Source organism: Hyla sarda, chromosome 2 (assembly GCF_029499605.1).
Source record: "Hyla sarda isolate aHylSar1 chromosome 2, aHylSar1.hap1, whole genome shotgun sequence".
NCBI lineage: Eukaryota > Metazoa > Chordata > Amphibia > Anura > Hylidae > Hyla > Hyla sarda.
Genome location: NC_079190.1, coordinates 221,936,469 through 221,962,708, shown reverse-complemented (window position 1 = coordinate 221,962,708; position 26,240 = coordinate 221,936,469). Strand labels below are relative to the sequence as shown.

General features: G+C 41.9%; 1 protein-coding gene across 2 annotated transcripts in view; it reads right to left on the bottom strand.

The window, feature by feature from the left end:
* LOC130355786 (uncharacterized) overlaps positions 1–26,240 on the bottom strand; it is a 477,167-nt gene that overhangs the window by 373,824 nt on the left and 77,103 nt on the right. For both annotated transcript variants that reach the window (XM_056556452.1, XM_056556451.1), the window contains 10 exons: positions 25,717–25,936; positions 20,118–20,271; positions 19,388–19,539; positions 18,587–18,763; positions 16,485–16,694; positions 15,278–15,413; positions 14,279–14,422; positions 7,347–7,492; positions 3,264–3,468; positions 1,408–1,583 (listed from right to left, as the gene is read on the bottom strand). In XM_056556452.1, coding sequence (XP_056412427.1) covers positions 1,408–1,583; positions 3,264–3,468; positions 7,347–7,492; positions 14,279–14,422; positions 15,278–15,413; positions 16,485–16,694; positions 18,587–18,763; positions 19,388–19,539; positions 20,118–20,271; positions 25,717–25,936 — 1,720 coding nt within the window. The remainder of the gene's footprint in view (positions 1–1,407; positions 1,584–3,263; positions 3,469–7,346; positions 7,493–14,278; positions 14,423–15,277; positions 15,414–16,484; positions 16,695–18,586; positions 18,764–19,387; positions 19,540–20,117; positions 20,272–25,716; positions 25,937–26,240) is intronic.

Sequence of the window (26,240 nt, the reverse complement as noted above, 5' to 3'; positions counted from 1 at the left end):
TGTAGCGCCTCCATGCTCTGGACACAACGTTGCCAGACACAGCAAAACCTTCTTGCCACAGTTCGCATTGATGTGCCATCCTGGATGAGCTGCACTACCTGAGCCACTTGTGTTAGTTGTAGACTCCGTCTCATGCTACCACTCGAGTGAAAGCACCGCCAGCATATAAAAGTGACAAAAAGATCAGCCAGGAAGCAGAGGAACTGAGAAGTGGTTTGTGGTCACCACCAGCAGAAGCATTCCTTTATTGGGGGTGCCTTGCTAATTGCCTAAAATTTCCACCGGCACAACAACATGTGAAATTGATTGTCAATCAGTGTTTATTTCACAGAAGTGTGATTGACTCGGCATTACATTGTGTTGTTTAAGTGTTCCCTTTATTTTTTTGAGCAAGATATATATATATATATATATATATATATATATACACACACACACACACACACACACACACACACACACACACACCTGGATAATTATACTCTCTGAAATGACAGATAGATAAAATGATAACAAATTAAAGGAATTCACCAAGAATTGAGGGTGAATTGCATTTTCACTATATAATTGAAAAGTTTTTATCAGTGTAATATCATTTTCCTGAAAAACCCCACTTGTTCACAGAGAAGGTCATTACTTCATGCATGAAAACCTTTCCCACAGCATAAACAAACACGTTACTGTTTCCTGGCACATATTTTGGCACACATATTACTGATTCTAAAATCACTAAAAAACTTGCATTGTCTGTTGCACAGCTTAGAATTTTGGCACACACCATGTAAAAAGTAGCGCGCCTGCACCACTTTTGAAAACATGCAAATTTATTCCACAGGATATGCATGCATTGAACACTTTCTGACATGGTGTACGCCAACATTTGCAAACTTCAAAACAGTTCACAGACATTCACTACAGTAAATAAATACGTTTTAAACAAGCAGATTCCTTGTTTTTTATTAGGCGAAACAGAGTTGTTATTATTATTAATGAATTGTAAAAAGATTAAATCATTCAGTTTTCACAATACACATTTCCCTCTTTCTTATCTATTTCCCCCACAGCTGCTTCTCCGTAGACTTTAATAGAACACCTTACTGAACTATAAAAAATAAAAATAAAATAAAAATGCCGTCCACACTGCTGAAATCCAGCCGGCAGAATTCTGCTGCAGAATTCTGCTGCGGAATTCTGCTTGCAACAGAGTCCCATTGTTTTCAATGGATTCTGCTGCTCAGTGGACACTTGCAAAATTTCTGGAGCAAACATGTTCATTCTTTGAGCAGAATTACTCCATTGCAGTCTATTGAGACAGACCTCTGCCCTGAGAATATTTTCGAGCGGAGATTCAGCAGTGAGGATAGGGCTCAAAGGTTCCTTGGTGCTGAAGTGCAGATTGATCAATACCTGTACAGTGTCTTTAGAATGTTCCTTGTCTCCATTATATTCTTGGCAGAACTTTATCTGAGTATAAAGATATGCCACATCACTCAGTTTATTGAGGACCCAGTGCTTGGATTCTTGGCCGTCATCGTCTCCAGATTTTACGGAAAGACTTTCTTCCTTCGAGGATATACTCATCTCTGAAAATGTAATTGGAATTCAAGAAAAAGAAAGTGCTCGGTGGCTGTGGGAATGATATTATCAGACTTGTATTCAAAAACAAAATGTCTTTTAAAGTACATTTGTAATAAAACATTATACAGCAAAATCAATTTGAGAACCACTCCAAATCGCATGGAAAAGTGGTCTTCTATGGAGGTGTTCTTCTCAAAGAAATGACTACTATGCATAATGTATGGTGGTCTCCTTATAGAGGGGATCTTTTGGTTTCACTGTGAATAATTACAAGATTATTTATTTACATACACATCCCCAATATAAGCAGTAATATACAGAAAAACGTGACACCAGAAGATGCTGCAGGGGTTTATAAAACACCAGGCTAGACCAGATTCTAACATATCAATAAAGGAGCACATGGTACGTAATAAATATAGTTTTATGCCCATATGCCATCTTTTAAGTTGGATTTATGCCATTAAATTTGTATAAATGCATTAATAAATCTGCCCCACTCTTTTTTTGTATATTCTTTACAGAACATTGTCTGAACTTCATGATGCATTATAGTATTGACCATTTTCTGTTGCATTTATGAAGAAGACACCTTATCTTATCAATAGCTTGTGAATGCAAGACTGAACTTAGGTTAGCATCTGATGAATACTGTTAACTACTAGTCCTTTGTTACCAATAGTTCACAATCATGGGGCAAAGGCAGACATACCATATGTGCAACCTGAACAGCTAGACAAGGATCCACTAGGCTTTAAAGGGGTACTCCGGTGGAAAACCAATGTTTAAATCAACTCGATTTGTAAATGTCTTCTATTTAAAAATCTTAACCCTTCTAGTACTTATCAGCTGCTCTATACTACAGAGAAAATGTATAGTTCTTTTCAGTCTGACCACAGTGCTCTCTGCTGATGCCTCTGTCTGTGTCAGGAACTGTCCAGTGTAGGAGCAAATCCCAATAGCAAACTTCTCCTGCGACGAACAGAGGTGTCAGCAGAAAGCACTGTGGTCAGACTGGAAAGAACTGCACAATGTTCTCTATAGTATATAGCAGCTGATAAGTACTGGAAGGATTAATAATTTTAAACAGAAATAATTAACAAATCTGGCACCATTTGATTTGAAAACATTTGTGTTCCACCGGAGTACCCCTTTGAGGATCACTGCTTCCTAAAGATAACATTCAAAGAACTACTAATACTTCCCATAACTGACCGGTATACCAGTAAGGGGTTTTATATAGAGGTTGTTTTTCCTCACTCTCATTATAATATTATTGGAAATCAAATGTCCTAAATCAGTTGAAGCAAATGAAAAAGTACAGTATATATAATGTCATGTATTACACCTTTCCCAAGCTATTACAGAGTCTGATTGACAAGGGAATGGGGCAGACTTATTTAAATACTTTAAATTCATTTAGCACAGTGGCCTCCAACTTGCGGACCTCCAGATGTTGCCAAACTACAACTCTCAGCATGCCCGAACAGCCGCTGGCTGTCCGGGCATGCTGGGAGTTGTAGTTTTGCAACATCTGGAGGTCCGCAAGTTGGAGACCACTGATTTCGCAGTTATAATTTACAGAAAAGTCACCAAAAAGTTCTAGTTAACATCCACTATAAGGTAATATAAATAGTATAATAAAGGTTTGCAAATTTGATTTGAAACCGGTAACTTTTGCATACTTCTCTTTTCTGCTGCAGCTTCATCTTTGGGCACAGTTTTGTTTATCACCACCCGCCGTGCCCCAGCACTATGTATCTCTTTTCTCCTTGTTATAACTACATTTGAGTTCTCCATTGCTGCCCACAGGTGATGTTGAAGAGATTCTTTTATGCTGTTTACAAGCTGTGGAAGCCAATTCTCCACAGGGCCGCTACATTCAAGAGGCTGCAATAACACAGAAAGCAGGTTACCAACTAGGCACTGGTCAGGAGTTTTCTAAGCATCTCAGCAGGATGTTTGTAATCATACTGACATCTCCTTTGATCAGAATAACGTTATTTTATTTAAGTGATGTCTTTAATAAAACATCTACACCACACTGTGAACTAGCAAAACTTCTGTTAACAAAGCTGTAGCTTAATGGTCTATTCACACGTACAGTATTCTGCGCAGATTTGATGCGCAGGATTTTCTACTGCAGATCTCAATGTTAACTGAATGACTGAACACAGCTTGAAATCCTGCGCATCAAATCTGTGCAGGATACTGTACGTGTAAATAGACCCTAAAGGAATATTTCCTGAGATTTTCACATAGACGTTAGTAATTTTTTTTCTTTTTTAACAGATCTTGTTGGTCGAGCAAGAGTTTGCAAGATAATTTTTTTCTTCTTTAACGGTAGTCCCACGTAGGGCTTACGCAGCGTATTTCATCCTGCGCAAAATCATCTGCAGCAGTGGTAAATACGCTATGCATTCTCAAATGATCATACACACAGCCCTGCGTTCTCAGTGAAGATTGGAGGCGGAGCCGCATGCCAGCATGGCTGTAACATGTGGCTAGCTGCTGGCTAGCCCTGTGTGTATGATCATCTGAGAATATGCAGTGTATTTTCTGCTGCTGCAGATGATTTTGAGCAGCGTGAAATATGTTGCGTAAGCGCTACATCGGACCATACCCTAAAGGGAATCTGTCGACTCTATATCATAGTCAGGGCTCATGTGTCAAGGAGGCTTTGAAAAGCTACAGCATGCATACCTTGACTGCATGTCAATCAGTCAAGAAAGGCAGGGGTGGGAGAGGGAGGAGGTGTGCGTGCTGTGGCTTAACAACGCTTCCTTGACACTTGAGTCCTGAGCATGATTTAGAGCTAACATTTCAAGAATTTTCCAATGGAGCCCTAACTTACAATTGTGGTATGGGGTGTGATGGAAAGGGCAGATGGAATTACCCTAGGGGCAGATGGCATTAACCCTTTGTATTCGTGACGTCAGAGCATGGTTTATCCTCTATACCACCCGAAGATCTACTGCTGGATCCTGGGCTAGGCACGGGGGCAATAATGACTTCAACACCAAGTTACGGATAACGGTAGCTTTACTGAGGTGGAAAAGTCTATACAGTTCAGCAAGGCCCACGGAGGTGACCAGTGACTCAGAGACCTTAAGAGCTTGCTGGGACTTGTAGTAGATGGGGTCAATTTAATGCAGGCCACGTTGAGTTGACAAATGATGACTGTGACTGACTTGACTGGTGACTGATGACTGACAAGACTGTGACTGTGGTTTGCAGGTTTGTAGCTTGTGGCTGCAGACTGGACTTGAGGCCTCCTATGATTCTGGACACACACGTAGGCATTACTTGACTGGACCTCAGCAGGAAGCAAGAGAGAGAGAGAGCAAAGGCTCTACCCAGGGCTTTTATGGGAGAGGCTCTGGGGGGATCCCATTGGTCATACTTATGTCACCTGGTCACTGATACCTCCTGGGTAACAATCACATGACAACTCACATGGTAAACAGACTTAAAGTGACAATGCTTTCTTCACATATTACATAGTATAATACATAATAAACATATTTACATGGGGGACAGATGCAAGGGGGGCCCAGGGGACACTGAAGGGCAGCTGCCTGATGGCAGTAAGAGTACGGCGTAACACCTCCCTACTGGGCCACCACACAATGATTAAAGAAATTGCACACACTAGGCAAACAGAAAAAGAAATAAAGTGCACACCTAAATGTATGTCATATGAAAAAAGAAAGGGGTTTCACCATTTATGTATACAAGAGACAATGCGATGGTTGAAAGCATTTAAAATACCCCTAGAAAAACGACACAGGTTAATCTACAACATGGAGGAAGCACTAGGCACACTTTCTGAGGTACAGGTGAAACTGGAAAAATTTGAATATCGTGCAAAAGTCCATTGCATTTCACTAATGCAGCTTAAAAGGAAAGGAAGCATGAAGCGCTCCATAATCTCCTGGTAGACGGATGCGTTGACTCTGGACTTAATGAAGCACAGTGGACCAACACAGCAGATGACATGGCTCCCCAAATCATATAATGTATTGGGGATTTGGGGTTTTCATGGGCTTTAAGCCATAATCATCACAATTATGACAAATCACGGCTTGAAATAGCTTGCTTTGCATGTAATGAGTCTCTCTCATATATTAGTTTCACCTTTTAAGTTGCATTACTGATATAAATGAACTTTGATATTCTAATTTTTTGAGTTTCACCTGTACACACGGCCCTATAGTCCCTTGATGTTCCTGTGAGGAATGGAACACATGGGTTTGCAGGGGGTACACTGGTCCTTGTCTTTATCATCATGATCGCCCTTTACTTATTTGAAGATGGTATGAACACTAGCTACTTTTACAATAATGGGTCCAGCAGTAAGGACCAAAATAATAATGTGAACAAAACTCCCAAAGAAAATAGTGAAAAGACAGGTCTTGCACTAATTATAATTATTGCCTTATTTGGGTGGGTGATGGGTGATGATTTGCAGCCTGTTTTCTGAGTGTCTCTCATAGTCAGCTATTGTATTTTTATTATATCTTGCTCTAGCTGATCTGCATACTTGTGCCTATTTTTGTGTTAAGCATACTTTTAATATTAATTTTTTCTAATAATAATTTTCCTGGCTTACGGTTCACGTTGCATGTATCTAACACTATAGGGCCATGTGTACCTCAGAGGGTGTGCATAGTACACCCCTTGTTGTACATTAGCCCATGTCTTTTTTTTTCTAGGACTATTTTAAATGCTTTAAACATTTTCAGTGTCTGTTGCATTCATGTTTAATAAATGGTGAAACCTCTTTTTTCATATCACATACATTTGGTTGTGCGCTTTAATTCTTGTGTTTCTGTGTGCCTAGTGTGTTTAGCAGTTTTCAGCAAATTTTGTAGAATCCCTAATTGTTTATTGATTGCTGAGCCCCAACATCCTTTCGGTGCCTAAAGAAATGGTGTCATCATCGTCTACTGTTTACATACATTTTTATGTTTACATACATTTTTATGTTGTTTTTATGCATTTTTGAAAAAATTTTGCACACTTTTTTAATACATTTTTTTTAAACGAAAATCTTGAAACTTAGCATTTTTTTACCCTGGGCACACAGTAGGCTTACACTTTCTGTTCTGCCTCTTGAGAAAGCCATTGTAACAGCGAAACATGTAGAGGCTGGCAATATAGTGTTACATTTTAAACATTATCCAGTGGGACATTAGGTATCTGCAGTACCTGTGTATTCTTTACTGGAGTATATATCTCCAATACATATACAGTTCACTGGCCCTACCGGAATATGTTTTAATTCTCTTCTGGGTTTTATTTTATCTTGGTGCCCAATAAAAGTTACATTTTAAGGGTATATCAATAAGGGTGTTATACCCTGGGCTATGGCCCTGGGGTTAAGTTCATTATAGTTTAGTGGGCCTCTTATGCCCTTAGGGAAATTGATATTTAGTGTAGTCTATTGTTAAAAGCAGTGTAGTCTATTGTTAAAGGTCACCTCTATATTCATATACAGAAAATCAATTATCAAAAAAAATTCCAATCAGAAAATAAAAAAACATATTAGAAAAAAAGGAATGTTTTAACTTTCCAAACAAATAAATAATGCAAGATGACATGTCAAGCCCATAAAATAAATGGTGTATTTGTTTGATCTGATTTGTGTCAGACAGCAATACATCCATCATACTGTGTCACTGTTGATGTTTGTTGAACCAAAGGGAAACTCTATTCACTCTATACACTCACAGCTAAAATATATTGCAAACATTTGTGTTACTTACCTTGGTAAAATGTAGCTCCTCTCCTAAAAAGCTTCTTACACCTAAAATCTGATGGCAATCTTCCTGAGAGTTTTCTTGATAAATAAGACTTTGCACATGCTTGAATATCTTCATGATATGGCCACTTATAACATTCAGGTCATATCCTGTTATAAACAAACACATATTACTTTGCACTAGGCATGCCAAGATAATAGGTTTACAGTGGTTTTTCATATACCGTAGACCCAATGGGCGGAATATGGTACCTTGTTGTTTAATTCTGCCTGGCTTAAAACTAAATAAAAGGAAGATGTTGGACCCACTACAAGTCAGTCAAGTCAGTGGGATCCATTGGCATATGTAAGAAAAAGGGGGCTCAATCTAGTAAACAATTGTGGGTGCTGATCAGTGTATTAAAGAGTATGCAATATAACAATAAAGAAGAAAAGGGAAAACACTGAATATACATCAGCACACCAACACACACATATTAAATAAGTATACAAAATTTATTAAATATACACATATAACTATGCAGAAGAGGGGGAAGGAAGAAAAAAGAAATAAAACCATTTAAAATAATGGTCTGGAAACGTAAGCCCAAACAAACACTCACCTAGGGAGGGGCCATGAACCCCCTCTCCTAGTGGGATCCATTGGAACTTGTTACAATTATATACAGTCATGGGCGTAAATTTTGGCACCCCTGAAATTTTTCAAGAAAATGAAGTTTTTCTCACGGAAAAGGATTGCAGTAACTCATGTTGATATTTTTCCACAATTTTGGTTCTCAAGTCCTCAGACAGTTCTCTTCTCCTCTTTCTGTTGTCCATGCTTAAAGTGGCACACACAGACACACAATGCAAAGACTAAGTGAACTTCTCTCCTTTTTATCTGCTTTTAGGTGTGATTTTCATATTGCCCACACCTGTTACTTGCCCCAGGTGAGTTTAAAGGAGCATCACATGCTTAAAACAATCTTATTCATACACAATTTTGAAAGGGTGCCAATAATTTTGTCCAGCCCATTTTTGGAGTTTGGTGTGACATTATGTCTAACTTGCTTTTTTTCCTCCCTTTTTTGGTTTAGTTCCAATACACACAAATGGAATAAACAGGTGTATAGCAAAACATGTGTTACTGAAATCCTTTTCTGTGAGAAATAGTTAAATTAATTTTCTTGAAAAATTTCAGGGGTACCAACATTTACGGCCATGACTGCAATAGCTGTTCTACCAACAATGGAAACTATAATACCCAGATAATAAGCAACTCAGTTTTATTTGGAGATCTATCCAAGCAATCCTTTTACTAATAAACACGTCATAAATTCAAGTTGCTTCTACTAAATTAAACAAAATTTGCAACTGCCCTTGGCAACTTCCTTTTCTGCCTTCCCCTTATATTTAGTATAAAAAGATTTACTCAATACAATACAGCTGGGATAATCCTAAATACAGGGTGGGCCATTTATATTTATACACCTTAATAAAGTGGGAATAGTTGGTGATATTAACTTCCTTTTTGTGGCACATTAGTACATGTGAGGGGGGAAACTTTTCAAGAGGGGTGGCGAGCATGGCGGCCATTTTGAAGTCAGCCATTCTGAATCCAACTTTTGTTTTTTCAATAGGAAGAGGGTCACATCAAACTTTTTGGGAATTTCACAAGAAAAACAACAATGTCCTTGGTTTTAACGTAACTTTATTCTTTCATGAGTTATTTACAAGTTTCTGACCACTTATAAAATGTGTTCAATGTGCTGCCCATTGTCAATGCAACCCTCTTCTCCCACTCTTCACACACTGATAGCAACACCGCAGGAGAAATGCTAGCACAGGCTTCCAGTATCCGTAGTTTCAGGTGCTGAACATCTCGTATCTTCACAGCATAGACAATTGCCTTCAGATGACCCCAAAGATAAAAGTCTAAGGGGGTCAGATTGGGGGTCAAACTGTTCATCTAGGAATGCTCGGACCTGATACCCATAATGTGGTGGTGCACCATCTTGCTATGGGTGTCAGGTCTGAGCACTTCTAGATGAACAGTTTCCTGAAAAGTGGATTGGTCGTCGTGGGCAAGTTGAATGGCCCCCAAGGTCTCCCGATCTGACCCCCTTCGATTTTTATCTTTGGGTCATCTGGAGGCAATTGTCTATGCTGTGAAGATACGGGATGTGCAGCACCCCAAACTACAGATACTAGAAGCCTGCGCTAGCATTTCTCCTGTGGTGTTGCTATCAGTGTGTGAAGAGTGGGAGAAGAGGGTCGCATTGACAATCCAACACAATGGGCAGCACATTGAACACATTTTATAAGTGATCGGAAACTTGTAAATAACTCATGAAAGAATAAAGTTACGTTAAAACCAAGCACATCATTGTTTTTCTTGTGAAATTTCTAATAAGTTTGATATGTCACATGAACCTCTTCCTATTGAAAAAACAAAAGTTAGATTCAAAATGGCCGACTTCAAAATGGCCGCTATGGTCACCACCCATCTTGAAAAGTTTCCCCCCTCACATATACTAATCTGCCACAAACAGGAAGTTGATATCACCAACCATTCCCATTTTATTAAGGTGCATCCATATAAATGGCCCACCCTGTAGATTCTACAACAGTATTCCCAACAATAAATTCTAAGGGTACATTCCCACACGGCGTATTTGCTGCGTATTTGCTGCTGCGTATTTTATTTTCTCTGTTGAAGTCAATGGGTAGGAAAATACGCAGCACCAAATACGCAGCAAATACGCAGCAAAATACGCCGTGTGGGAACGTACCCTAAAACAGTTTCCCAACAATTAAGCTGTTGCAAAACTACAACTTTCAGCATGCCCAGAAAACCAGAGGCAGTCAGTGCATGATGGGAGTTGTTGTTTTGCAACAGTTGGAGGCACCCAGGTTGGGAAACACTGTTCTTAAATGGGCATTGTCAGATTCAAAAACTTTTTATATGTTGTACATATTGACAACACATTAACCTTTCTAGTATACTTCATAAGAAAATTGTATTTCCTTTTTATTGAAATCATGGCTTATAAAATCATGGCTTTGTCCAAGCTGAAGCACAGGCATGGACAAAGTCCAGTAAGTATTCCTCTGTACTCTCTCCTGTCTGATAGGACTCCTCTGTGCTCTCCTGTCTGATAGTACTCCTCTGTGCTCTCTCCTGTCTGATAGCACTCCTCTGTACTCTCTCCTGTCTGATAGGACTCCTCTGTGCTCTCTCCTGTCTGATAGTACTCCTCTGTGCCCTCTTCTGTCTGATAGGACTCCTCTGTGCTCTCTCCTGTCTGATAGCACTCCTCTGTGCTCTCTCCTGTCTGATAGCACTCCTCTGTGCTCTCTCCTGTCTGATAGCACTCCTCTGTGCTCTCTCCTGTCTGATAGTACTCCTCTGTGCTCTCTCCTGTCTGATAGGACTCCTCTGTGCTCTCTCCTGTCTGATAGTACTCCTCTGTGCTTTCTCCTTTCTGATAGGACTCCTCTGTGCTCTCTCCTGTCTGATAGTACTCCTCTGTGCCCTCTCCTGTCTGATAGGACTCCTGTGTGCTCTCTCCTGTCTGATAGGACTCCTCTGTGCTCTCTCCTGTCTGATAGTACTCCTCTGTGCTCTCTCCTGTCTGATAGTACTCCTCTGTGCTCTCTCCTGTCTGATAGTACTCCTATGTGCTCTCTCCTGTCTGACAGCACTCCTCTGTGCTCTCTCCAGTCTGATAGGACTCCTCTGTGCTCTCTCCTGTCTGATAGTACTCCTCTGTGCTCTCTCCTGTCTGATAGCACTCCTCTGTGCTCTCTCCTGTCTGATAGTACTCCTCTGTGCTCTCTCCTGTCTGATAGTACTCCTCTGTGCTCCTCTATCATTCAGCAGGCACCCTGGCACATCGCCCAGGGGGGTCCTGAGACCCCCCCCCCCCATGTCGGCGATCGGAGAAAATCGCATGTCAATTCAGACATGCGATTTTCTCCAATTCCGGGCTGATCGGGTCTCTGGTGACCCGATCACCCGGAAAATAGGGCTGATCGGAGCTGTCAGCAACAGCCCCGATCAGCCTAAAGGATAGGAGTGAGGTCGCAAAGCTGTGATCTCCTCCTATCCCCTGCCATTACTCAGAACGGAGTTCTGACCAATGGCAGCGCAGGACAGGGGGTTGCCATGGCAACCCCCCTGTTCTGCCCACCCCTGGATGTCGAGGGGCTCTGGGAAGAAGATGGAGGCCGTACCTGCAGGAGAAGATGCCTGGGGACCTGGGATCTTCACTGGAGCCTGCTGGATATTTGCTCAGGTAGGGAATCGACAGTGGAGGGGGGGGGGAATTGAAAGTGAAAGTAAATCGATCTTTACAGTGGCAACCACTAGGGGGGGCCAAACTGCAACTCCCAGCATGCCCAGACAGCCAAAGGCTGTCTGGGCATGCTGGGAGTTGTAGTTTTGCAACATCTGGAGGGTCACAGTTTGGAGACCACTGTTACAGTGGTGCCCAAACAGTAGCCTTCCAGATGTTGCCAAACTACAACTCTCAGCATGCCTCGACTACCCAGGCATGCTGGGAGTTGTAGTTCTGTAACATCTGTCCCTTCAGATTTTGCAATTTTCATGACATTTTTGAAAATTGCTGCTCTACTTTGAAGCCCTCTAATTTTTTCAAAAAGCAAAAGTATGTCCATTTTATGATGCCAACATAAAGAAAAGTATTTGTGAAGAAAAATAAAATGTATTTGGAATATCCATTTTCCTTACAATTAGAGAGCTTCCAAGTTAGAAAAATGCAAAATTTTCTAAATTTTCATGAAATTTTGGCAATTTTCACCAAAAAAGGATGCAATTAACGCCGAAAATTTACCATCAAAATAAAGTAGAATATGTCACGAAAAAACTATCTCAGAATCAGAATATTCGGTAAAAGCATTTTCGCGTTATTAATTCGTAAAGTGACGGTGGTCAGAATTGCGAAAAAGGGCTCAGTCCTTAAGGTGAAAAAGTGCTGCGTCCTTAAGGGGTTAAAGAAAGAATTATATAGTCAGCTCCATGCAGGTAGAAAATGAATAACATATGCTTAGTATAGCATCATGCCAAAAGTAGTATACCGCATGATACCCCATCGTTCATAATAACATTAGAAAGATGGATCAGTAATTGACAGAATCCCATTGTTGATAATCATATTAGATTGAAAGATAGAGTATTGTGACTGACAGATCACCAATGTGAACATGCTGAAGCATTCTGTTGCCCCGCTGACACCATCAGCTGTTGTTTGTGCACATGCAGAGTTTGTTGTCAGGATCCAACAGATAAAGCTAGCGGGAATTTGCTGCAAACGCTGAGGAGGGAACATCCTGAATTACAAATTAACATATGTAACTCCAGAGTGACCTGAGATGCCTTTGATGCTTTATTTATGTTTCTGCTTGAGAACTAGAGAGAATTAAATGCTGGGAAAGCTACAGAAGGAATAAAATATGTGCAGTTTGATGAAGATCATGCTGCTCGGAACAATAAACCACTGATATCAGATCACAGACAGATTGGCTTTATTGTCAGTTAAAATTTAGAAGCACCTGGTGGCCTGAGCTTTAAAGGCTTCTCTCATTGTAAGAAGAATTATCATTCCATCCCGGATAAACAGTGCTGAGATTAGACAACAAGCAACTACTATCTTAAAATTGATATTTTATGGGATCATTTGAATATTCAACATACCGCCTAGTATCTGTACTAGACCAAACCTGTTATAGCAGAACAGTAATACTGGTTTCTGAAACTGAAAACAGAAACTCAGCACCATGAATAGCTTTACTTTTACATAGTAATGTGTGTGCTACAAGAAAGAATATGAATGACACTTCTACTCTGCAGCATATGACATTGACCTCAATGTGGTCTGCTGCAGATTTTCCACTGTAGAAAATCTGCTGAGAAAAACCGTATCAAACCCACAGTGGGTGACGTGCTCATAATCTGACCCTTGTGAACATGATCAGATTACCTGCGGAATTTCCACAGCATATTTGCTGCGGAAAATCTGCAGAGAATTTTGCTACCAATGACTTCATTGGGTCAGAAGGAAAATCTGCAATCCGCCTCTAATGCGGATTTTCTTCTGACCCATTGAATCAATGGTAGCAAAATCCACTGCGGATTTTCCACAGCATATACGGAGGTAATCCGCCCGTGTGAGCATACCCTTTGTGTAACAGTGCACTGTCCTATATTGTGACAATCACTTTACACAGTTTAGTATCATCTGCAGAGCTTCATAATTTGCTGTGTAATCGCTCTACACAAGTTCATTGATAAATATAATAAGGAAATAGGCCCAAAACTGTCCGCATTATTATGAGTGACCCAGTCAGAGAATGTACCATTAATAACTCCCCTCTGTATTCTATCACATAGCCAGTACTAGAGACGGTGTTCTCTTTCTTGGTAATAAGGATGGGATTAATTATGTTCTGTCCTGTAGCATTCATTTTATTTATATATTTATTGGTTTATCTATTTACTAAACCTCAGAGCCTAAACATAAGCATCCTCATGGAAATGTATTAGGTTGTTTTAGTTGGCTTCCAATTGTGAGAAGCAGGGATTGAATATTCATTGAAATCAATTCTACTGTATTTTAAATTTTCATCTTGTCGTAGAAGTCCAAGGAAATCCTTCTGATCATTTAATGCCTGCCACTTTAACTAAACAACATATTTAGATTTTGAATGAAACCTGTCCCCAGATCATGGATTTGTAAAAAAAAAAATTAATAAATAAATAACAATGCCTTGTTTGAAAGGGAGTCACAGGTTGACTGGCTTTCTATAAACAAATCTGTCCTGGTATTTGGATGTGATATATTCATGTTGACACAAATGTGTTGATGCATAAATAATGAAACTGCCACATAAATAATGAAATATACGAAAAGCACTATAAATGACACACATACATACCATAACACACAATGTTGAGTGTATCTTCCAAGGATAAGAAAAAGAACCTTGGAAAAACCTGTCGCTTCTGTTCCAAATGAAGTCGGACAGCCCGTTGACAGCGTTCAAGTTTATAGTTCAGCATCTCTAGCAGAGACTGCAAACCTGGCAAAAAAAATCCCAAAACATCATGTCAAAAGGTTGCCCAGTTCTTATGTATTTTTTTCTTTAAAAGGGGTACTCCGGTGGAAAAATTTTTTGTTTTAAATCAACTGGTGCCAGAAAGTTAAACAGATTTGTAAATTACTTCTATTAAAAAATCTTTACCCTTCCAGTACTTTTTAGCGGCTGTGTGCTACAGAGGAAATTCTTTTCTTTTTTAATTTCTTTTTTGTCTTGTCCACAGTGCTCTCTGCTGACACCTCTGTCCATGTCAGGAACTGTCCAGAGCAGCACAGGTTTGCAATGGGGATTTTCTTCTGCTCTGGACAGTTCCTGTTACGGACAGAGGTGTCAGCAGAGAGCACTGTGGTCAAGACAAGAAAGAAATTAAAAAAGAAAATAATTTCTTCTGTAGCATACAGCTGCTAAAAAATAATGGAAGGGTAAAGATTTTTTAATAGAAGTCATTTACAAATCTGTTTAACTTTCTGGCACTAGTTGATTAAAAAATGTTTTTTCCTCCGGAGTACCCCTTTAATGCATCCATTGTTATCCTATTCATTTTTTACGCTGTAAATGTCCTTATTTACATAAAAATGCTGAAAACATGTATAAACCTGATACTTATCATAGGTGAATGTTTGTTTAAAAAGTATGTTGAGCTTTAGACACCATTGAATAGTTCATAAATGCAGTAGACATTTATGTGCTGGCCCAGATTTACATCATTCCATTACAACCAGACACATCCCAACAGCTCTAATAATAAAATGGTATGGTACATATTTTCTGCATCAGCATCTGCATAGATTCTGAGGTAAAGAGTAAATGAAAGACAATGTGGATCAACCCGGTCACCTCTTCGTGTGCAGTTCTGCAATATGTTTGGATTCTCCTCAACTGATTTCATTAGCCGACAAAAATGGTTATTCACATCAGCAAACAGATTGGCTTCTCGGGGCATGGCTACACGGAAAGCTAATGTAGAGAAAACCTGTAGAAAGTAAAAGAAAATAATTAAAAACACAAATACTGTATATGCTGGAGAGTGATGGTGTATACATATAAATACTCTGTACACATTTAAATAGAGAGAGTCCCAAGATTTACCATAGGGGTGGCTTTCAACCTATGGCTCCTCTGCATACTGGGAGTTGTAGATGTGGAACAGCTGTTTAGCCACACGTTGGAATGGCATAGCAGGGGCACCAATGCAAGTGCAAGGCAAGTATTGCACCACTTACCCTGAGCTGTGCACTTGTCCAGTGGGTGGCTTGTATCAGATTGCAGAAGAAGACTGTAATCCAACACAGTCACCTTGCAACCACTTAAAATATTACAGTAATAATACACTTGCTATAAATATATATCTGATTACCTGTCCTGTGAAGAAAGCCACTAGCTCTGTTCCTTGAGTACTTGTTTTACTTTAGCTTTTTTGTCTGTAACGGTGCTGAGTTCAGACATGCTATACAGATGTAACAGCCATCAACATAACTGGTGGCACTACTCTGTTTCCATGGTGGGCTACGCTGCCAGCATAGCATTTTGTGGAATGTAAAACAGAAGCAGGGACTCCTGTCTATTCCTGAACTTCCTACTCCTGTATGTATGGCTGCTCAATACAAATTTGCCAGGCTGGGTCCAAAAGCTTTGCATATAGAGAACTGGAGGAGGCTGGCTTTTTATTAATGGTTGGTGTCAAGAAAGGCATAGAAGATGCTTAATCGGGTGAAGTAAGAGGTATATAAGCTCCAGCAGTTATGCGACCCATTCTGCATTCCCTTCTTTCTGGTCTATGTACTCACTGCCTTTAAATTTTGCACCCCACCCCTGCTATGGCACTAACAGGTTGGACACTCTACATACTTGTAGATGGTATACATTATCATTATTATTATTATTATTTTGATATTCTCTAGTAGACTACTAGAGCATATAGAGAAAAACAATGAAGAATGAATTGATACAAATATGTGGCATAATGGTTGCCATAGTTGCCCTTATTTAAATTAAGGTAATCTCAATAAAGGACAATTTGATTAAAAGAGATAATAAAATAAACCTCTTCCATCTGAGCCCACTTCTCCTGCACAGACAGCCATAGATGAACTGTTGTCTCAATGACTTGTAACTTCTTCTGCCATTTTGTTACATCATCAAGGAAGGATCCAGCTTCTGCATAGGGCTGTATGCTTGTCAAGACCAACTGATGATGTTCCAGCTCCTCAAATATAGAGTCTGCATTTCTCACAAGTAGAACTTTACCAAATTCCTGGTGGTATATTAACATAAAAAAATTTTTGTTAAGCTAGTATTATAAGAAACTGATTACATATTAACATACCAATTACTTGCAAAGAAAAACTTAATTGAACTTCTTCCTTACCCAAAGTAAGGGATGAATGTGAGATTGGAGGGGTCTTACTGGTGCCTAGTCCCCCCCCCCCCCCCCCCCCCCCCGTTCTCCAGAATGATGTCCCAAATCTTTTTCCCTCAATATAATGGCAGGTCAGAACATGTGCCAAGTCTCTATTCGTTGTTTATGGAGCCAATTGACTGCTTCATTTAAAACAAAGGGGCACCATTCTGGAGATCGTGGGGAGGCCCAGTGGTCGGACACTGTGCAATCAAACACTTTTCCCCTATCCTGTGAATAGGAGAAAAGTTAATTAGGGTTGGAATACTCCTTTAATATGTAATGAGAATCAACGTACAGCATTTCATATGGATTTATACATAAACTGTATCTACAGAGTGCAATAATAAAACAAATAATTTATGCTGCTATTGTGTTAAAAATATACCCAGTGGCTTCCAAAAGCCTCAAGAAAACACACCAATACATAAAAGATGAATACTATAAAACACAGAGCAACGCAATCACATAGACAACTGTCTAATAAGACATAACTGTCTAAAAAGTAGCATTGTTAAAAGGACACTAAGCTTAGCAATAGATGATGAAAGAAGGAAAATCTTGTCAGTTGGAAGGATTTTCCGTAAATCCTTGAGACAGTCTTGTAGAAACTCTGCAATGAACAAAAGGGTTAATATTCTGCTGATATGTTCCATGTTTTGGCTGGGGAATAGGTTAGAATCAGGGCTTCACTAAAAAGGAAGTGGGGAGTATAAAGGGGTTATCCAGGAAAAAACTTTTTTTTAATATATCAACTGGCTCCAGAAAGTTAAACAGATTTGTAAATTACTTCTATTAAAAAATCTTCATCCTTTCGGTACTTATGAGCTTCTGAAGTTGAGTTGTTCTTTTCTGTCTAAGTTCTCTCTGATGACACGTGTGTCAGGAACCGCCCAGTTTAGAAGCAAATCCCCATAGCAAACCTCTTCTACTCTGTGCAGTTCCCGAGGCAGACAGAGATGTCAGCAGAGAGCACTGTTGCCAGACAGAAAACAACAACTCAACTTCAGCAGCTGATAATTATTGAAACGATTAAGATTTTTAAATAGAAGTAATTTACAAATCTGTTTCACTTTCTGGAGCCAGTTAATATAAAAAATTATTATATGTCCTACTGGAGAAAGGATGGAGTCTCCTGCTACAACCTGCTGTCTCACAGCCAGACATAGGACAATGAGAAGGAGGGAGTATTTCTTAGTATATACTTAGTGCAGTTTAGTGCTTTTTTAATGTTCACAACGTAAGGCCTAAGTTAAATACACAACACAAAAACAACACAACACTCTCCTTTCCAGTAGAGAGGTTTATTTGAAAAACACTTTTTTGTGCTAAGGTTTTGGGACTTGAATTTCAGATAAAGTCCCCTGTTTGATTGAATGGAAAAACGTATTCAGTACGATTAAGATGTATGAAATCCTTCCTGCTCGTGGCTCTACTAAAAAGGAGAAACTTGCTGTGGGAATCTGGCGCGATTGGAAGGATATTTGACCTAAAATATTTTAGCATGGGAGGAAGAAAATAGAACAGGATAGCAATTTAATGAGCTGGTTTATCTCTGTTTTTATTTCTTGCCCCTACTGACTGGGGTGGGATTTTTAGTTTTTTTAGGGAGATTTGTTAATTGTGACTTTTTGTATGAATGTCATTTCTGTAGAATAAAAAAAAATAAAACAGCAACACAACAAAATGTAACGTAAGCAACAGAAATATAGAACACTTACTCAAATGAATCTACTGGTTTTTCTTACCTCTATATGCTTCAGAGACTCATACAAGGACATTGTGCTTCCCCTGCCAGCCTTTTTGGAAAAGTGAAAGCCACGATCTGATAGCCTACTGAGCCTTCGGCTGCCTTTTCCAGTTGTTACATTTCTGCTTACATCTCCCTTGGTGTAGTGACTACCAGATACGGAACTGGCAAGCTCCTGAAAAAGTCCATATCAATACATTAGGTCATGCAAAAGTGTAAAGTCAAAACCATGCAAGAATAGAAGTTCATGTCAGGAAAATTTTACTTATCCCAAACCCACTGGAACCAGCAATTTTACCTTTTTAGATCCCGGGATCAACTTTGATCACAGGATCTAAAAGATTTATGTTGGAAAACAGCATGATAACCGCTTCACAGCATTAGAGGTGGGTCATGGTTGCTTTTTGCAGCCATTTCTCACTGTCTTTAAAGCAAGCACAGCTCCTGCACTTGATTCAAAGATGGTTAATGCAAAATTATGTAAAAATATATAATTTCATGTGACCGTATAGCCATCCATGACGTAACTATATGTCACAGACCAAGAATATGTTAAAATAGGTATACACAAGGCATACACAAGAACCTCTACATTATTCTCTAAAAAAAAAAAAAAAAAAACTATGCTGCATTACACAAGCAATGTAGTGCTTCTTTAAATTTCCTACATGATTGATACAAACCATGACGGGAAGTGAGACCATGACGGGAAGTGAAATCAGGTAATTGGTGCAGATTCATACCCAGTATCATCCAACTCATATTATGCCCAGTTTTGTGACTCTCTTCAATCACATACCTCATTTTCAGCTCTGGGTGATATGACTCTGCTATGAGGACCAAGGTCAAATATTCGGCTTAGCCAGACTTCTTCAGTGTTCTTCAAGGAGCTTTCAATTGTCACATCTCGCAATGCTCGCTGTACAATTGTCCTTACATCTTGTGTGTGTTCTAATGTTATAATGGTCACAATGAAAATATTCTGTGTTACATGATGTTAACATTTTGCCACCTCAGTTTTTTACTATATGTACAGTAGAGGACAGTACAGAAAAATATAAAAAGATTTGTATAATAGTTTTTAAAGATTCTTTTCAAAAAAGAGAACAAAAACAAATCACTTTGTGGATTTATAGATTTCCACAAAGCCCAGTAATGCTATAGTTTTGGTAGTTTTACCTTCATTAAAGGGGTATTCCGCCCATAGACATTTTTTCCCTTATGCAAAGAATAGGGGACAAGACGTCTGATCGCGGGGGGCCCGCCACTGGGAACCCTGCGATCTCTGTTCAGCACCCAGCATTCTGTGCCAGGCTGCTGCTCTAGTCTCGTAAACCTCTGAGTTTCCGGGACTGCAGACGTGACATCAAACCACGCCCTTTTTGATGTCAAGACATGCCCCCTCCATTCATGTCTATGGCGGGGGACATCCCTGGTCATTTTTCAGTTGTCACAGCAATCATGTGATCAACAGAATCCATAGGTAGCAAGTAATGATCTTAAGCATAAAAGTTATTTCAGTAACATACTCTGTAGGCCCATTGCAAGTAAATCACCCAAGGTCATCGCCTTCAAGCTATCTGCAGTTACGCGAAGCATTCCCCCTGTTTGCCGAACAAGCTGATTCCAGTGTCTTGTCCTCATTGCAGGATTACTAAGGTCTTCTATTAACGGTAATGTCACCTAGAATAAAAAAGTCAAGTACCTTATGTACAGTATATACTAAATAAAAATCTTCTAGCAAAGGTATAATTTTTAATATGATGTTCTCAAAACTAGAATTTCACTGAGGACCTACTTCCTTCATTTCTCAGAGGCCTTTTCAAAAATGAAGGACGCAATCTGATTGGTTTCTATGGGCAACTGCACAACTCTTCCTCTACACTGGTTTTCCGCATATTCGCGAATATTGAGTCCTCCCTTCTTTAATGGTATAGGGAACTGTGACTAGTGCATTAACTCTATGATTTTTTGCCCATTGAAACCAATAGGCCCATTGTGGTCTATGGGGAACTTACACCATGTAAAACAGTAAGCTATGCAGGACCGTCTCGGCAGCACAGTGGGATGGGAGACCACCACGGGTTCGAGTCCTGGGGTGGGACAGAGTGTTACAGTGCTGTGGTTTAACTTTACTTTCCTGGAAAAGCAGCTGAGTTGCCCATAGCAACCAATCAGATCGCTTTTTTCACAAGGCCTCTGCAAAATGAAAGAAGCGATCTGATTGGTTGCTATGGGCAACTCAGAAACTTTTCCTCTGGTTAGGTTTTGATTAATCTCCCTCTATGGGGGAGATTCATCAAAACAGTTTTGTCTCTAATTTAAATATAACATTTCCATTATTCTCTATGGGCATTCCACTCTGGCCCATTATTCTCTATGGGCATTCCACTCTGGCCCATTATTCTCTATGGGCATTCCACTCCCACTTTGTCATTCCTTTTAGTATGTCGCTAGAGGAAGAGTTGGGCAGTTGCCCATAGCAACCAATCAGATTGCTTCTTTCATTTTTGAAAAGGCCTCTGAAAAATGAAGGAAGCAATCTGGTTGCTATGGGCAACTCAGAAACTTTTCCAGGAAAAGTTTCTGAGTTGCCCATAGCAACCAATCAGATGGCTTCTTTCATTTTGCAGAGGCCTTGCGAAAAATGAAAGAAGCGATTTGATTGGTTGCTATGGGCAACTCAGCAGCTTTTCCAGGAAAGTAAAGTTAAACCACAACACTGTAAAACTCTGTCCCACCCCGGGACGAGACAGTCCTGCTTAGCTTATTGTTTTACATGCCGTGAGATCCCCATAGACCACAATGGGCCCAAAAAAATCACAGAGTTAATGCACTAGTCATAGTTCCCTATACCATTAAATAAGGGAGGACTCAATATTCGCGAATATGCGCATAAAATTTCACATATGTGAAAAAAACAAATATTCGTAATTACGAATATATAGTGCTATATTCCTCATATTCGCGAATTCGCGAATATGTGATATTCGCAATTAAAATTCGAATTGCGAATATTCGCGAGCAACACTACTAAATATTTAGTTACTATATTTAGTAGGGACAGACCCCCACCAATTGCAAGATATACCTGGGTGAAAACTGCAGCAGTAGTACCCTTCAATCCTGTCTCAGCGCTGAGCCAGTCTGATTGTAGGTGATGGCTCTATTATAGTCTATAGACCATTATAGGATGGAAGAGGTCTGCACTTCACCCAGCTATATTCCTCAATTGTATATATCTCTCAGCACTAAGATCCCAGCCGAACAAAACATTTGACCTATCTGCAACATGTTAAAAGTTTTTTTTTATAATGAAAGTAACACTTTAAAGGCCTTTTATCTGTTCTGTGGTGCTTTTTTTGCTTTATCTGATCGCTCGGCCAATCACTGACTAAGTCGCTGCAGTCACTGCAGTTATTAAATGGCTGATCAGCGCTGTGACATCATGGCTACATCTCTAGGAAGCCAAAGATCAGTGGGGACCTGCAAATACCCTGCCACAGACAGAGCACCCTGATATAGGAGACTACAAAGGAGAGAGAAAGGTAAGTTAAAGGGGTACTCCACTGCCCCAGCATTCAGAACATTTTGTTCCGAATGCTTGGAGCGGGCAGCAGGGGTCGTGACGTCACAACCATGCCCCTTGTGACGTCACACCAAACCCCCTCAATGCAAGTCTATGAGATGAGGCATGAGGACCGCCAAGTCCCCTCCCATAGACTTGCTGTTACGCCGAGCGCTCCGGGTCCCCGTTCCTCCCCGGAGCGCTCGCCTCATCTTCGTTGTTGCAGCGCCCCGGTCGGATCCTCTGACCGGGTGCGCTGCGGTCCCGCCTTCAGCCGGGATGCGATTCGCGATGCGGGTAGCGCCCGCTCGCGATGCGCACCCCGGCCCCCGTACCTGACTCGCTCTCCCTCGGTCCTGTCCCGGCGCGCGCGGCCCCGCTCCCTAGGGCGCGCGCGCGCCGGGTCTCTGCGATTTAAAGGGCCAGTGCACCAATGATGGTGCCTGGCCCAATCTTCCCAATTAGCTTAATTGGCTCCCACCTGTGCACTTCCCTATATCACCTCACTTCCCCTGCACTCCCTTGCCGGATCTTGTTGCACTTGTGCCTTGTGAAAGCGTTCCCTTGTCTGTTCCTAGTCCGTGTTCCTGACCTCCTGCCGTTGCCCCTGACTACGATCCTTGCCGCCTGCCCCCGACCTTCTGCTACGTCCGACCTTGCTTCTGCCTACTCCCTTGTACCGCGCCTGTCATCAGCAGTCAGAGAGGTGAGCCGTTGCTAGTGGATACGACCTGGTCACTACCGCCGCAGCAAGACCATCCCGCTTTGCGGCGGGCTCTGGTGAAAACCAGTAGTGACTTAGAACCGGTCCACTAGCACGGTCCACGCCAATCCCTCTCTGGCACAGAGGATCCACTACCTGCCAGCCGGCATCGTGACAGTAGATCCGGCCATGGATCCCGCTGAAGTTCCTCTGCCAGTTGTCGCTGACCTCACCACGGTGGCCGTCCAGCAATCTTCTCCTCCGCCAGCTCCTGCACCTCCTCCGCAGCGAGTGGCCACTCCTAGCCTCCGCCTGTCCTTGCCGGACAAATTTAATGGGGACTCTAAGTATTGCCGTGGCTTTCTTTCGCAATGTTCCCAGCACTTCGAGATGATGTCGGACCAGTTTCCCACTGAAAGGTCTAAGGTGGCTTTCGTGTTCTGCCTTCTGTCTGGAAAAGCCCTGTCATGGGCCGCACCGCTCTGGGACCGCAATGACCCCGTCACTGCCTCTGTACACTCCTTCTTCTCGGAAATTCGAAGTGTCTTTGAGGAACCTGCCCGAGCTTCTTCAGCCGAGATTGCCCTGCTGAACCTGGCCCAGGGTGTTTCTTCCGTTGGCGAGTACGCCATTCAGTTCCGTGCTCTTGCTTACGAGTTGTCCTGGAATAGTGAGGTTCTCTGCGCGACCTTTAAAAAAGGCCTATCCAGCAACATTAAAGATGTTCTGGCCGCACGAGAGACTCCTGCTGACCTACATGAACTCATTCATCTAGCCACTCGCATTGACATGCGTTCTTCCGGATGGCGTCTGGAGCTCCGCCTGGATATGGACTTTGTTCGCACGAAGCGTTTTTTCTCCCCGGCTCCTCTCTCCTCTGGTCCTCTGCAATCTGTTCCTGTGCTTCCCGCCGCGGAGGCTATGCAAGTTGACCGGTCTCGCTTGACACCTCAAGAGAGGACACGACGCCGCATGGAGAATCTTTGCCTGTACTATGCCGGTACCGAACACTTCCTGAAGGATTGTCCTATCCGTCCTCCCCGCCTGGAAAGATGTACGCTGACTCCGCACAAAGGTGACACAGTTCTTGATGTCAACTCTGCTTCTCCACGCCTTACTGTGCCTGTGCGGATATCTGCCTCTACCTTCTCCTTCTCTACTATGCTCTTCTTGGATTCCGGATCTGCAGAAAAATTTTTTTTGGCCTCTCTCATCAACAGGTTCTACGTTCCTGTGACCAGTCTCGCCAGACCCCTCTACATCTATTGTTTTTACAATAAAAGATTGGACTGTCTCGTACGTTTCCACACAGAACCCCTCCTAATGTGCATCGGACCTCATCACGGAAAAATTGAGTTTTTTTTCCTCAGGTTCTTTGGCCCCAAGAAGAGGGGGAGACCCAAGGGGGGGGGTACTGTTACGCCGAGCGCTCCGGGTCCCCGTTCCTCCCCGGAGCGCTCGCCTCATCTTCGTTGTTGCAGCGCCCCGGTCGGATCCTCTGACCGGGTGCGCTGCGGTCCCGCCTTCAGCCGGGATGCGATTCGCGATGCGGGTAGCGCCCGCTCGCGATGCGCACCCCGGCCCCCGTACCTGACTCGCTCTCCCTCGGTCCTGTCCCGGCGCGCGCGGCCCCGCTCCCTAGGGCGCGCGCGCGCCGGGTCTCTGCGATTTAAAGGGCCAGTGCACCAATGATGGTGCCTGGCCCAATCTTCCCAATTAGCTTAATTGGCTCCCACCTGTGCACTTCCCTATATCACCTCACTTCCCCTGCACTCCCTTGCCGGATCTTGTTGCACTTGTGCCTTGTGAAAGCGTTCCCTTGTCTGTTCCTAGTCCGTGTTCCTGACCTCCTGCCGTTGCCCCTGACTACGATCCTTGCCGCCTGCCCCCGACCTTCTGCTACGTCCGACCTTGCTTCTGCCTACTCCCTTGTACCGCGCCTGTCATCAGCAGTCAGAGAGGTGAGCCGTTGCTAGTGGATACGACCTGGTCACTACCGCCGCAGCAAGACCATCCCGCTTTGCGGCGGGCTCTGGTGAAAACCAGTAGTGACTTAGAACCGGTCCACTAGCACGGTCCACGCCAATCCCTCTCTGGCACAGAGGATCCACTACCTGCCAGCCGGCATCGTGACACTTGCATTGAGGCGTGACGTCACGAGGGTGTGTGTCCGTGATGTCACGATCCCCGCCGCCCCACACCCAGTGTTCTTAAAGGAGTAGTGCAGTGCAAAGTATTTCTAATCCGTTGTGCCTGGGCTGCAAAAATAAGAAAAAGAAACTTTAACTCACCCTCCTGGGTTCCCCCATAGCGCTGCTACAGCTGTTCGGTCCTTCGGTCCGGTCTATTTGCTGTATGCACGGATCTTCACACTGTGCTCAGCTTATCACGAGCCGCATTGATGTCCCGCCTCGGCTGGTGATAGGCTGAGCTCAGTGTGACAATCCGTGCACACGGAAGAAGACCGGACCGGAGGACCGAGCAACTGTAGTGGCGCTACGGGGAGCGCAGGAAGGTGAGTAAAAGTTTATTTTATTTATTTTTTTATTTTTTGCAGCCCGGGCACAACGCAGTAGGAATACTTTGCACTACACTACTTCTTTAACGAACGCCGAGTGCTACACAGAGATTGCAGGGGTCCCAGCTGCGGGAACCCTGCAATCAGACATCCTATCCCCTATCCTTTGGAGAAGGGATAAGATGTCTAGGAGCAGAGTACCCCCTTTAAAGCTTTTGTTGTTTTGCTGTGCAGCCTGGGCATGATAGTGAATTTAAAAAATCTGTCTTGATTCTTAAACATAGCATCCTCATAGAAGAAAATATTGTATTCTAAGAAAATGAAAGAAAAAATACTTACATGCATGATACTGACAATTTCCATGGCTTTCTTATAAACATCCCATTCTTGGACTTCTCCAGGAAAAGACTGCAACAGGAGTAGATGTTTCTTAGTTTTTTTGTTCAGTTCATCTGTGTTCATATTCTGCCACAGCTCTTTCTTCCATATGTCTTGCTCTTGAAGGATGGAATCTACATGTTGCCACACAAGGCTGAGTTTCTGCAGCAGGTCCTCACAGCTGTGACAGGTGGAACAAACAGAATGTTCATATCAGCAATGAAGACAGTAAAACAATATAACGTGAAAATATCAATTTTAGCCAACTAAACAATAATATAAGAGAATGTTTACATGGGACAGATATTCTGTAGATTTATTGAGGAAAATCCGCAATGTGTCACAGTAGCAGAAAAGTGGATGAGAATTATTTTAAGAATCCACATAGAAAGTGACGTGCAGAAAGGCTTTTATACCTGCAGTATGTCAGTTTTTACTGTGAATATGTTGTGGACTTTATTGTGGACTTCTGGAGTTTGCTGCAG